The sequence below is a fragment of the Benincasa hispida genome, chromosome 9 (genome assembly GCF_027475165.1).
Source record: "Benincasa hispida cultivar pf3 chromosome 9, pf3_genome.v1.1, whole genome shotgun sequence".
In the NCBI taxonomy this organism is placed as follows: domain Eukaryota; kingdom Viridiplantae; phylum Streptophyta; class Magnoliopsida; order Cucurbitales; family Cucurbitaceae; genus Benincasa; species Benincasa hispida.
Genome location: NC_143486.1, coordinates 67,661,319 through 67,676,437, shown reverse-complemented (window position 1 = coordinate 67,676,437; position 15,119 = coordinate 67,661,319). Strand labels below are relative to the sequence as shown.

General features: G+C 37.6%; 1 protein-coding gene across 3 annotated transcripts; it reads right to left on the bottom strand.

Moving 5' to 3' along the window:
• Positions 1–445: 445 nt before the first annotated feature.
• LOC120085197 (kinesin-like protein) lies at positions 446–4,884 on the bottom strand. Of its 3 annotated transcripts, XM_039041086.2 has the most exons (7): positions 4,301–4,884; positions 4,100–4,148; positions 3,951–4,002; positions 3,141–3,292; positions 2,170–2,277; positions 1,411–1,571; positions 446–682 (listed from the first exon to the last, which is right to left on the bottom strand). In XM_039041086.2, coding segments are annotated over exons 1-7 (876 nt in total). In that variant the 5' UTR covers positions 4,654–4,884; the 3' UTR covers positions 446–681. The 3 variants fall into 3 exon arrangements, with proteins under 3 accessions (XP_038897014.1, XP_038897015.1, XP_090174465.1); XM_039041087.2 differs by lacking the exon at positions 1,411–1,571; XM_090318339.1 differs by lacking the exon at positions 446–682 and having other exon boundaries at positions 1,314–1,571.
• Positions 4,885–15,119: the final 10,235 nt, after the last annotated feature.

Below are 15,119 nucleotides of genomic sequence, written 5' to 3'. Positions count from 1 at the left end.
TTTTTTCCCTTTGTAAATTGTTTCAACTTGCAAATACATGGCTGTATTTTGTAGCCAAAGACACTTGCCTTCACATTGGTGAGATAGCAACCAACAAAATTCTAAGTGTCAAAATTTTCATTTGATAAGAGAAATTAAAAGGATGTCATAACTCAAAAGATATGATGTTTGACCTCATATAAATGTTTCAAAACAACTCTTGGAGTAAAACTTTTAGAATTTTAGACAAAAAATCGACTTGTCTGACCGTTGTTCTTTAATTCAGACAAGTGTCCTAGTCATCACCGGATCATTTCACACAACGTTGATTCTTTGTTTAGTTCAATGATAATTTTGAAACGTTTATAACTGGTTTCAAGGGTAATATTGCAACTTTTTGAAGAACGTAAATATTTTTTAAACAAGGAACAAAATTCAAGGGTATTTTTTTTATATTTCAATCATATTTTCATTCAATTCATCATCTAATAAATTAATATCACAAAAACGAACAAATTAACTTACAGGACAACCCAAGCACAAATCCCTCTTTATCAGGAAGTTGTCTTCTTCGGTGGACTGGACCATCATTTAGGTGGGTGTTGTTTTCTTCCCACCATTCACACGATGTCCAAGAGTAATTCTATTCAAATTTCGCATACCCTTTTGTCCGGTTTGAGTTAACAGCAGGTTCGCGATCGTCCTGTCAATGTCAAAGGGTTAAATTTCAGCAAATATAGTTAAGAATTGGCCGAAAATATTGAAGTTAATGACATGAAAAATTCAAAAAGAGGTATTGACTCTTAGTTTAAGGGATTAATGTGGGTGCCTGCGTCACCTCCAATCATTGTTCAATCAGCGTGCAAATACCACCAAGAGAAATGGTGTCATTCGATACTAATCTTCCATCATAAAGAAGAAATTGCAATTTTAAAGCAAAAGTTTTGTTGGTTTATGCAACCTTCAACTGGCATAAGCTGATGCAGAAAAAGCCAAGACAAGAATTTTAAACAATATCATGACTTTCCCTAAATGTAAGCTAGCATTTGTTGGCTTCCTAACAATTTCAATTATGCGTCAAATTGCATCATCAATAGGCCAAAACTCTCCCCCAATGTCCATCTTTTTTACCTCTCCCTTTCAGATCTCGGGTCTATAATTAACTCCCCCACTATTAAAAGGCCTTGAAAAGCATATTACACCCAGAAACACCTTGAAAAGCATGTTATACCCAGAAACTGATAAACAATCTCTAAGACCCTGGTTAGCACACAACTACTTGGTCAAGCAGACTTTAAAGGTGTGAAAGAAAAGGAAAAAGTAGGTGTTGAAAGTGAGAATAAACAGTCTGCTAGTGTGTATTAAAAAAAAAAAAAAAAGTGTGTATAGGAAAGAATGTGAAATCAATATAGTGCACAAATAAATTCGTACTAGAGCTCATAGGAGGGCAACTGTTTTGCAATTCTACAAAGGAAATGAGCAAGGGGCTTTCTGGCATTTGTTATCGTCATATTGACTTCATCCCCATTCTCTTCAATTGCAGCTTTCTGTTTTTCAATCATACGTACTTTTCGAACAAGTCTCCGCAGCTCCTATTGATGATCGTCATGTAAGTTCAGAATTGCATTGGAATAGAACATCTAATCTAGCTATAAAGCTGCAATCATTCATAAAATCCTTGTCCTATTTTTCTTGGCTAATTGATAGTAGACAAACCAAGCCTAATTACAACATTTTCAGCTAGAATCCTAGAGAGGCGCTCTTTTCATTGCAACAATCTTATATGACCTTTTTCCCCCCCTCTTCTTTCGTTTTTTTTTTTTTTTTTTTTTAAAACACGATCATTTTCTGGCACTCACTTGGTGTGAATTTTTGTCATAGTTTCATAGCTCTAGCTTATGTACACTTATAGGCCAATGGAGGTATTATTTATTTATTTATTTTTTGGGGGCAATTTCTTTGAATAGTTGGAAGGGGGTTTCACCTCTTTCTGTCACATCTCATCAATGTTTCTTATAAACAAATAATAATAATCTTAAATAAAAATGTCATAAAGATGTAGCAAATTTAAGTGGCATGAACCAAATGAGTTGACAACTTCTTAAAGAGGCAGGAGGGTGATATAAGAAAAATGGGCAAGGGTAGCACACCATTGCAATGAAAAAAAATAGGATACAGTAAGTCAAGTACCTGACGGTCGAATTCGACAGTTTGTAGCGAATAAATTTCATTTGTAATGTTATTGTCCTTACTGATTAACCCGTCAAGCCATCTTGTAGCAATCTCCACATGCGGACCCTAGTTAAGATACGGAGGGAAAAGAAAAACAAAATTAAGTTATAAAATTAAAATGAACAACATGGTATAAAATGACATTTATGAACCCCTTCAATTGAGTTCAGAAACATAGGTTTTGAAAGTTTTGACAAGTTGCTGTTCCCCTATATCAATCAAAGTTAAATCCTAAAAAAGCAACAGTTGTTATACTAGCTGGCTCTCATTTTCTAAGTAAGAAATTTCATTTTATTTGTTCCATGTTGTAGTATAATTTTGAGAAATTTGTATGGGTGACTCGTTGAGAAGAGCCTTTATAATTGATAACCCACTCCTCACAGATTATGATATCTAACTTTTTCATTATGTCAGATCCCACTATCGCTTTTCCACAACTTATCGCATTAGGGATGGCCATATTTATGATAACCCTAACGTGATCAGGATTTAGTTTTCCCCACATAAATAGTAACAATAAAAATGAGATCACGTTAGGGTTGGCCTGATCATCGGAAGACACATGAATATCCCTAACACAATAAGTTACATGAATATCTCACATGGAAAATCCTAAAAAATTGTGATTCTAACAAAGTGTGATGTATGATTATCGCAATCGCATTAGGCTTACAGATATCATCCCTAACGCGATAAGTTGTAAAAATGCAATAGTGGAATCTGACATAAGCAAAAGGTTAGATTTCATAGTTTTGTGAGGGGTGGGTCATCAATCATGAAGGCACTACTGAAGAGATCATCCGTACAAAAACCTCTATAATTTTCCCAATTTGTCAACAAGCCAAATAAACTTCAACAAAAATTAGAATAATTTGTCTATTACAACGAATAGAGGGGTAACATGTAAAAGAAACCATATCATAAAATACCTCTTCTTCCTCCTCCTCATATACAGATTTTGAAACTTGATCATCTACTGAAGCACACAATTTCTGTAGTATCTTATGGTCACCCACTTTTGTGGCCTGTATTAAAATGTCCATTAGTTCAGTGTCAGGTTGAGCATCCCTCAGCAGTTTTCCTATACAAATTAAGTCAACTTATCAGAGCCACACAATACGAATGTTTTGAAAAAGAAAAATAAAGTTCCACTTCCATAGCAAAACAGATGATTTTCTGTTTTGGTTGGATTTTTAAGATCAAGGTTATGTGTACGAATTATAACAAATATATATTTAGAGACCTAAGGTGTAATCTGGAACCGGTGAAAATTCAATGGAAAGCTCAATTCAAAATTCAAATTGTTGCATTTGAGTGTTTTCCCTTGTTCCTCTGTGATTAGCCAACAAAAGATCATCTGCTGATGAGGCCTTTACATTAGCTAATTTTATCACCACTATTTCATTAAGTGAGCTTAATAAAAGTAATCAACTGATTGAGCCTATAGATTCCTAGAATTAGTATCATCAACTGGTTGAGTAGACACCGGAATGCAGCTTAGTGGGATAGATGACAAGCTGTAAAGAAAACTGATCACGATACTCTAACCAGAGTTATCTTGTTATCAATTCAACACCCAGACCATTTAAGCCATTCTATTCACCATTTGACAGATTGAAATCCTCCATTTTAGATGTAGAAAGAGTATTTTTAAGATCTCATGCCTCAAATTTTACAGGATCTCGTGCTCATATATATTCAAGGACCATAACGGAATTAAATATCAGATATCAGCTTACCAATGTAATTGAACTGCCTTCGTTTTCCTTCTCTGACATCACTCCCAAGCCTCTGCGGCAAAAAATCAAACACCTTAGCTACATAAAAAAAAAAATCACGCATTACCAAATTGCAAAATGATACGACAAACAACAAAATTAAAGAGCACCTTCACAAGCATTATTGCGTCGAAGATATCTTTCTCGAGGGACGTCACGCTATCACCCCAAACAAGTAATAGAAATCTCACATTAGTGTCAGTAAATTTGAAAACCCAAACTCCTTAACCCTTCCCCGAAGAGTAACAGTGATGAACATTATACAAGAATTAGAAGTCCTCGGATAATATTTAATTTGAGGATATAAATACCTAAGGATGCGTTTAATTTGAGGAATGGAGAAGGCCGCGAGATCCATGCCCCATTGGACGGCTCGTCGAGCTTCCCGTTTAAGCTGGTTGCGGCTTTTTCTAACATCGGAATCATCATTAACGCTCTCATCTTCTTGAGATTTGGCCGGTGCTGGAGCTTTGGGCAATCTGAGTCCTTTTGATTCTTGGACTTCGCGACGAGCAGAATGAACTGTAGCTAAAGATAGTCTACGAGAGTCGGTTCTTTTGGGCACCCACGGCAGACATGAGGGAAAAAGATGACGTACGGCGCAACCGCAATAATGTTTCTGCAACATCGGCCATTGCCGGAGAGCCCGAACCATATGACTCATGGTCGATGTCGATCAGTTCACGGCGGAGTACCGGCTCCATAAATTGATGAATTCCGGTTCGGCCCAAATCTATCGGCCCATCAAAATGCAATTACCGTTTTTTTTTTTATTGTTTGAGGTACAGAGTTGATATAGGATGTCTAGATAATTTTAAGATGCAAAGTTGTTTTATCTGAATTCATATATCTGTATTTGGGGCGCAAGATTGTTTTATAAGAATTAGTTCAAATGATCTACTCGTTTGTTTTGAAACTTTTTTATACCATAATTCTACAAATGGTTTGTTTGAATAGAATTTTGATTTATTTTTTTTAAGTAGACATATTTTTTATAATCATGAATTATGGTTTAGGTTTTAGTTTTGGATCTTTCTTTCTAAAATTATTTTTAAACAAAAGCAATTATTTTACAAGTTTGATTTCTTTTAGTTGTTTTAGTAAGTTTAGATAACTATTTGGAATCATTTGATGAAGAAAAAAAAATTAAAACAAAAGCAATTATTTTACAAGTTTGATTTCTATTAGTTATTTTGGGAAGTTTAGACAGCTATTTGGAATAATTTAATAAAGAAAAAAAAATCTTTTTAACAAAAGCAATTATACTTGTTGCACAAAAAGTAGATACTAGCTTATATAGGGGACATATTTTCCGGCCAGAATGTTTTCTAATATTAGTCACCATGATATAAGGGTCAATCGATCATCTTTCTTCAAACCTTCAACCTGAAAGATTTGTTGGACAACGTCCTTTCGTATCCCAACCTACAACTCATATTTCTCTTTTTGCCCATATACAAGTTTTTCCATTTGAGTTTGTTGGACGTCCATCGCTGATTGGACTATGTTCAGAAACTCGGATTAGAATGTACTCCTCTTTCTCTTGCTTCCTCTCGAGGTGGTGTTGGTTGATTTGACATGCCTACCGGTAGGTGTATCTGAGAAAAGCTCGTCCATGTCGTCAACAGTCGATATGTTATCAAATACTTGGTCCTCTGGTTGCTCATTATTCTTTGATTCCAACATGGAAGCATTCATATTTTTCGTCATTTCTGATGTCTGGTCAATAGGAGTCTGACAGTTTTCACCAGTAGCTCTATTCTTCCAAAAAATAAGGGAAAGTTCGTCAAAATGAGGAAATGGTTTGTGTCTCATACCCTTCGCGTTAGGATGTGACTGCAAATGAATATATATATATATATTATGTTAGACAAAGTATACTTACTGTGATAATAGTGAAGGAAATCAAATCCGAGATTTCCATGAGAAGCGGAAAATAGATCATTCCAAATTACAATCATGAATGAACATTACAAATTACAGTCGTAAACAAAACATACAGTTATGCAATCAATACATAAATTACAGCATGAACAATCAAATAAACAAAGAGAATGCTACAAATGTTTGTTGACTCATCTCCACGCTCTTTGCTCACGAAAGCTCGAACACAGCAACCTCGAACGCTCGAACAACACAACCACAACACTACACGAACACTTCGTGCTCGAACTCAACGATTGCCTCGGTCATGAACTCCCTGACAACACGAACAACCTCCACAGAACCTCGACGGTGTCGAGTTGAGTAAGACACCACCAAGAAGGTTACCTTGGTATTCTTGGTGTGAGAATCCAGAGGGTGGGCTCTGTGTGGACTTGGAATGAGGCAGACGAAGGAGGAATGAAAAATCGGGTACACGTTGGGTAAGTAGGAGAAGACAGAAACCTATCGCATAGATCGATGTCCAATCGTTTAGCTAAAGCTAAACGATCGTCTAGCAAAAGCTAAGCGATCGTTCAGCTCATTGTTTAGCTCAGTGTTTGTTGCCTACAAAACACTACACGACCGTTTACTTCCCTCAAGTTGTCGCTTAGTAAATCTGTATTTACTTGACCAACTTCCATAAGTTTCTTTTTGCAAGATAAAACTCAAAACAAATTTTCAACCTTTTTGTAAAAATTTACTAAAAATAGGAAAACACTTTTCTTTTTATCTCACGGTTATCATGAACCACCAATAACCTCCCACTTAATTGGTTATTAGAGAAAAAGATTTAATTATTTGATAATTAATATTATTATAAATATAAATGATAACCAACTTATCATACCATATTTATAACCTATAGTTTTAATATTTAATTTCATGAAACATATAAACCATAGTTCTTTTTCTATTCCATGGTACTTAATATAAATCTCATTTACATCGATCCTCTACTAGATGTATCTCATACATCATACTGATTATATCATATATAATAAAAATACCTCTTGTCAATGAACATTTCAAATTAACACCAAAAACTGATCCTCAACTGAATCCATTGAGATACCAAGGGGACCTTATGGACCTCTAGCTCGAAGTTCCAACTGTACGTGAATAACTGACTAAACTCTTTAGTCATGGGATCCATCATCTGTTAACTGTCAGGCACTTCACTAAAGACCGACAGCTGAACTATCCTTACCACAGATATATTATGTGTCCATCTTAACCAATCAGTAGTGCGACAACCCTTCACAGATCACTCGTAAGTACAACTCGGCCAATAACCGTTATGCCCTTGTAGTTACATCTAACTCCTTAAGTACCACTGATTCCTCTAATGAACATAAGTCATAGTCCTACTACGATTGAGTCTTCTCTTCCAAAGAGAAGCTGTGGCCACTATGTTCAAGCCCCAGAATCAGTCCTTAAGGGAGCAATCTCTCTACTTATCCCTGCTTCGGGAAAGGAGTGAATTCCATATTGTGGATTGAGTTCCCAGCTCCCAGATCAGACAAGTCCCTAAAAAGGTAGGCATGTTGAGTTGGCAATCTGGCCACTCTCACCCATACTAATCAAAGGACCGCCCTTAAAGGCAGAAGTTCCCAAAACACTCAGGATTGAGGTCGTGCCACCTAAGGTCGTTTAGGTGAGATGTAAGTCTCTAGTATCAACGACGTTATATACATAGTCTAGTCATCTCGTGGTCCAAGTCTTATACAAACTTTTTGTATAGGACACCCCTGCTCGCACGTCTCCATATGAATGGTCAGGATCTACCATCTGTAGTAGTTTACAACACTTGCAAACCTTTACAAAGCGTGCCCTATCCGTAGTGTCACCAGGATCAGGTATCCTACCTTAATCCTTATACTACTGATCTATTTAGGTTATCACTTAAGACATGATCGACTTGTATATCACATATACATGCTTAAGTTTACTTAAGATAACGAAGGAGTTTTGTTTATTGGATATGAGTAAATGCCAGAATTAAATAACATTTATTTTATTCATTAAACAATGTGTATCTTTACAAATCAACGAGACTCTGGGAGAATTAGGATACCAATCCCAACAATCTCCCACTTGTTCTAATGACTTAGGAGACTAATGTACAATACAATATAAAAATGTACAATATACAATAAACTAGGGCATACCCCAGTATCATCTCCCACTTGCCCTTGACAACATGCCGCATGTTCTGCAGACCCAGACTCTCCAAGTGACCCTCGAACACTTTAGCCGTGAGGGCTTTTGTAAAGGGATCAGCAACGTTGTGCTTTGATGTGATCTTCGTGACTATCAAATCACCGCAATGCACAATCTCCCTGATTAAGTGATATTTTCATTCGATGTGCTTACCCTGACGATGACTCTGAGGTTCCTTCAAATTTGCCATAGCCCCGCTATTATCACAATAAAAAGTGATAGGCAAATCCATATTTGAAACAACTTCCAAATCTGAAAGAAACTTCCTCAACCAAACAGCCTCTTTAGCTGTTTTACAAGCCGCTACGTATTCGGCTTCCATAGTGGAGTCCATGATGCATCCTTCCTTGATGCTTCTGTTGGGGTTGATACCCTAAAGTCCCACGTCCTGTAGTTTGTAAACAGTTTGTACGAATGCTTGTATTGTATAATATATGATATTTACTTTACATCTTGTTTTTTGCTCAATTGCTTGTTTTATTTGCTTTACCACAGACCAATAAACATAAAATCTCTGGTTATCTATATGTGACTCAAGCACGTATGTGGTGACATACGAGTGGATCATGTCTTGAATGATAACCAAAATGGTTTGTAGTATATGGATAAAGGAGAGAAACTTTATCTTGGTAATGCTACGGATGCGGCCCGCTTTGTGGAATGGTCACAAGTGTTGTGACTTATCACAGATAGACTGATCCTGATCATTCGTATTGGGGACATGCAAGCGGGGGCGTCCTATACAAAGAGTTTGTATAAGACCTGACCATGAAGTGTTAACGTTTCGTTATATAACACCATTCATGACAGAGACTTTACTTCACTAGGATAACCATAGGTAACATGACCTCAATCCTAAGTGAGTTGGGAACTCCTACCATTAAGGGCGGTTCTTTGATTTGTATAGGTGCGAGTGGCCAGGTCGCCGATTCAAATCTACCATTTTGGGGACTCGTCTTATTTGGGAGCTGGGAACTCAGCTACACAAGATGAAATTCACTCCTTCCCCGAGGTAAGGGTAGGAAGATAGATAGCTCCCTTAAGGGCTGATTTCAGGGCTTGAACGATGTGGCGCCACACATCTTCTCTTGGTCAGAGAGGTATTCACACATAGTTGGACTATGTTGTATTGTTCATTAGAGAAATCAGTGGTACTTAAGGAGTGAGATATAACTACAGGAGTACAACGGTAATTTGGCCTAGCTATACTTACAAGCATATGTGAAGGGTCATCGTACTCATGATTGGTTATATCCGATGGACACAAAAATATATCTGTGGTAAAAAGAGTTCAGTGGAATGTCTGACAGTTAATGGATGGTGGATCTCGTGGCTAAAGAGTTTAGTCAACTATTCACGAACTGTTGGAGCTTCAAGTCACAGGTCCATAGGTTCCCTAGGTAGCTTGGATAAAGTCGATAACCAGTGTTTAGGTTAATTTAAAATGTTCAAATTGACAAGAGGAAGTTCGATTATATATGTTATAATTGGACTGGTTAATTATATATGATATAATTGACTAAATATATGAGTTACATTATTTTAGAGGAAATTAGATATAAATATGATTTATATCAAGTAGAGGAGAAAATACTGTAGTAGATATGTGATATCAAACTATAGGATAAAAATGTAATATGATTATATTTATTATTAATTAATTGGTTAATTAAATGATAATTAACCCAAAAATCATGTTTGGACGTGGGTTAGTAGGAATGTGTCAATTATTGTAACCGATTAAATAAACGACCTTTTACTGGAAAAGGTTATAGAGCCTATTGAGTTAGTAAATTTTGACCTTTGTGGTCCTATGAATGTGCGAGCCTGAGGTGGCTATGAGTATTTTATCAATTTTACTGATGATTACTCCAGATACGGATATGTTTATCTTATACAACGGAAGTCTGAATCTTTTGAAAAGTTCAAAGAGTTCAAGGCTGAAGTTGAAAACGCCTAGTTGTACTTACGAGCATCTGTGAAGGGTCATCGTACTCATGATTGGTTATATCCGATGGACACAGAAATATATCTGTGGTAAGAAGAGTTCAGCTATTGGTCTTTGGTGGAATGCCTGACAGTTAACAGATGGTGGATCTCATAGCTAAAGAGTTTAGTCAGCTATTCACGGACCATTGGAGCTTCAAGCCACAGGTCCATTAGGTCCCCTGGGTAGCTTGGATAAAGTCGAGAACCAGTGTTTGGGTTAATTTGATTTCAAATTGACAAGAGGAAGTTCGATTATATATGATATAATTGGACTGGTTAATTATATATGATATAATTGGCTAAATGTATGAGATACATTATTTTGGAGGAAATTAAATATAAATATGATATATATCAAGTAGAGGAGAAAATACTATAGTAGATATGTGATATCAAACTATAGGATAAAAATATAATATGATTATATTTATTATTAATTAATTGGTTAATTATATGATAATTAACCCAAAAATCACGTTCGGGCATGGGTTAGTGGGAATGCGTCTGTTATTGTAACCGATGAAATAAAAATGAAATTGTTTCATTTTTGAATCGTTCGTTCAATTGTTCGTCCAAAAAGAAAGAGAGATCGCGCTAGTGAAAAGAAATTCAGTCGCTTAGGAATTTCAAGAACCTATAAGATAGTCACTCTCCGCCTAAACGATCGTCCACCTATCGTCCACCTCGCACCTAAACAATCGCACACTAGTTCCTAAACGATTAGATAACTTCCCAAAACGATCGTAGTGTGTCGTGTTAGCTAAACGATCGTATACCATTTCCTAAACGATCGTTCAATAAAACCTATACGGTCGTGTAGCTTCTCCTAAACGATAAGCATTTTGCTATACGATAGTGCCTTTTTCCCTCCCATTTGCTTATCGCCTACATGATATGGTATTCCTCCTTCCTCTACCAAATTCACTAAAGACCACGCTTTGGGTTCTCACTCTGAGAATACCCAAGGCTCTTTTCTGGTGGTGTTTTCCCCGTTGTGGTCATGAGTTTGCGATTGTGCGTGCTGCTACGTTGACGATTGGTGGAGGTTTCCACTGCATTGAGTTCCAAAGTTTGAAGACTGTCTTCAACTGGTATGGCACTCTCTCCCTTGTTATATTTTGTTCATAGCATGCCGATAATTACTGTTTTTTTTCATAACTGTACTTTTGAATGTATAATGTGTATTTCAGTCACGGTGAGATCGGAACGATCTGAATGCACTCATGGAACTTTTTGATAAGAGATCCTTAAGCTTTTCCATACAACCCCTCCATTCAGAGTAAACACTGACTCGATGTCGATTTGCGAGAATCTCTATCGGTCTGAAAGTCAGAGTCCGTTATCCTGTAAGGATCAGATTCTTATCTCCATCCACAAGCATAGTAGTCTCTCATTCTCCGAAGATACTTGAGAATCGTCTTGATCACCGTCTAGTGATCAAATCATGGATTTGAATAATACCAACTGATAATCCCTACTGCATAGGAAATGTTGGGTCTAGTATACAACATTGCATACATCAAGCTTCCTACAGTAGAAGCATAAGGAATCCGTCTCATTTCCTCAACCTCTTGAGGTGTTTTAGGACATTGATCCTTAGACAAAACGATTCCATGCCTGAAGGGTAACAAACCCCTCTTGGAATCCTACATCTTGTACCTAATCAACATTTGATCAATGTACGATACCTGAGACAGGGCTAACCATTTGTTCTTGAGATCTCGAATAATCTGGATCTCGAGAACATACTGTGTCTCACCCAAATCTTTCGTTTGGAACTGGGCAGCTAGCCAATTTTTAATGTCAGTCAAATACCCTACATCATTTCCAATGAGTAGGATATTATCCACATATAGTACCATGAAAGCTACTGAGCTGTTGATGATCTTCTTGTAAACATAAGGCTCATCAACGTTCTAATCAAAGCCAAACGACTTGACAACTGTGTTAAATCTAATGTTCCAAGATCTAGATGCTTGTTTCAGCCCATAAATGGACCTATTAAGCTTGCAAACCCTTTGCTCTTGATATGGAACTACGAACCCCTCTGGTTAAGTCATATAGATGGTCTCTTCAAGATTACCATTAAGAAAGGCAGTCCTGACATCCATTTACTATATTTCATAGTCATAAAACGTGGCTATGGACAGGAGAACCCTGATAGACTTCAGCATGATAATAGGTGAGAAAGTTTCCTCATAGTCAACTCCCTCGACCTGGGTATAACCCTTTGCCACGAGTCTAACCTTAAAGGTTTGCACTTTTCCATCTACACCTCTCTTTCGCTTATAGATCCACTTACACCCAATAGGTCTTACCCCATCAGGTGGATCAACAAGCTCCCAGATATTATTGAAGTACAAAGACTCCATTTCCTGATTCATGGCCTTAACCCATCCATCTTTGTTAACATCCTCCATTGCTTTCTTAAAAGACAGCAGATCCTCAACCCTATCATTCATAATGATGTTTGGGCTTCAGTTAAACCCATGTAGCGATCCGGTGGGTTCATAATCCTCCAACTACGTCGAGGCAGTCTCAACTCTTGGGCTGGTTGACTAGACGTTCCGACCTCAACAACTCTTGTTGATCTGTCGGCCTGTTCAACAACTCTTGTTGAACCCTCAGCAGTTTTAGTCTCACTTGAGATTTCACGTAAAACGAGCTTACTTCGTGGCTTATGATCCCTCATGTGGTCTTTTTCCAAGAAGATAGCATTTGTGGAAACAAATACTTTGTTCTCACTCGGATCATAGAAGTATCTACCTCTCGTTTCCTTGGGGTAGCCTACAAAGAGGCAAACCTTCAAACGCGGTTCCAACTTATTAGGGTTAGTCGCTAACACATGTGCCTGACAGCCCCAAATCCTGAAGTCGCATAAACTACCTTTACGGCCTCTCTATAACTCAAAAGGTATTTCAGAAACACTTTTCGAGGGAACGTTGTTCAAGATATAACATGCAGTCTGCATTGCATAACCCCAAAACGAGTCTGGAAGATGAGCATAAATCATCATAGTGAAGGAAATCAGATTCGGGATTTTCGTGAGCAGCGGAAGCAAGACTATTCCAAATTACAATCATGAATCAACAATACAGTTACAATCGACTTCAATACAAGCGATTATGCAAATATACAGAGAAATTAAAACATGATACAATAAAAGTATAGAGGGAAAAACTGTACTAACAACGGCAGAAGCGTCTCCACGCTCTGATGTGCACTTTGATTGATCACAACAACCACGAGCGTCCGATCTACACGACTGTAACACCACACGAATATAGCACGAACACTTTGCGCTCGTCCTCAACGATATCCTCACTCATGAACTCCTCCTCAACAGCAAACTCCTCCGCAGCACCACAAACGGCCTCCGAAAATCCTCGACAGTGTCAAGTTGAGTCTGACACCACCAACAAGGCGACCTTGGTATTCTCGTTGTGAGAGTTCAGAGGGTAGGCTCTGTTTGGACTTGGTGTGAGGCAGACAAAGGGAGGAAAGACAGATCGTGTACACGACTGGGCCAGTGGGAGAAGTTGGAGACCTTTCGTATAGGTCGATGCCCGATCGTTTAGATAAAGCTATGCGATCGTTTAGCTGGATCGATTCTACACGATTGTTTCCCTTGGGCCAATAATCGTCTAGCAAAGCTATGCGATGGTTTAGTAAACACTGCACGATCGTTTAGCTAGCACTTGCACGATCGTTTACCTAGCCCAGCCGTCGTTTATTAAATCTGTATTTACTTGATGACTTTCGTGAGTTTCTTTTCGCCGGAGAGAAAACTCAAATCTTATCATTTTTTTTTTTTTGGAAAACATCTGTAAAAAAACCATTTTCAAAATAGGAAACTAATTTCCTTTTAAACTCATGGTTACCATGATCAATAACCACTCACTACATTTGGTTATTTAAAAGAAAAGTATTAATTAACTAATAGTTAATATTATTATAAACATAAATGATAACCAACTTATCATACTATATTTATAACCTATAGTTTTAATATTTCATCTCATGAAACATATAAACCCTAGTTCCTTTCCTATTCTATGATACTTAATGTAAATCTCATTTACATCAATCCTCCACTAGATGTATCTTATACATCATACCGATTATATCATATATAATCAAGATACCTCTTGTCAATTTGTACATTTCAAATCAACACCAAGAACTTGATCCTTCAACATGAATCCAAGCTACCAAGGGGACCTCATGGACCTGTAGATCCGAAGCTCCAACGGTACGTGAATAACTGACTAAATTCTTTAGTCACATGATTCACCATCCGTTAACTTCTAGGCACTCCACTAAAAACTGACAGTTGAACTCTCCTCACTACAGATATATTATGTGTCCATCTTAACTAATGAGCAGTGCGACAACCCTTCACAGATAGCTCGTAAGTATAGCTGGGCCAATAGCCATTATGCCCCTATAGTTATATCAGTCTCCTTAAGTACCACTGATCCCTCTCATGAACATAAGTCATAGTTCTACTATGACCGAGTCTTCTCTTCCAAAGAGAAGCTATGGCCACTACATTCAAGCCCCAGAATCAGCCCTTAAGGGAGCAATCTCTCTACTTATCCCTGCTTCGAGAAAGGAGTGAATTCCATATTGTGGATTAAGTTCCCAGCTCCCAGATCAGACAAGTCCCCAAAAAGGTAGGCATGTTGAGTTGGCAATCTGGCCATTCTCACCCATACTAATCAAAGGACCGCCCTCAAAGGCAGGAGTTCAAAAAACGCACAGGATTAAGGTCGTGTCACCTATGGTCGTTTAGGTGAGATGCAAGTCTCTAGTATGAACGGCGTTATATACAGAGTCTAGTCATCTCGTGGTTCAGGTCTTATACAAACTCTTTGTATAGGACACCCCTACTCCACGTCTCTACACGAATGGTCAGGATCAACCATCTGTAGTAGTTTACAACACTTGCAAACCTTTACAAAGCGGGTCGTATCCGTAGTGTCACCAGGATCA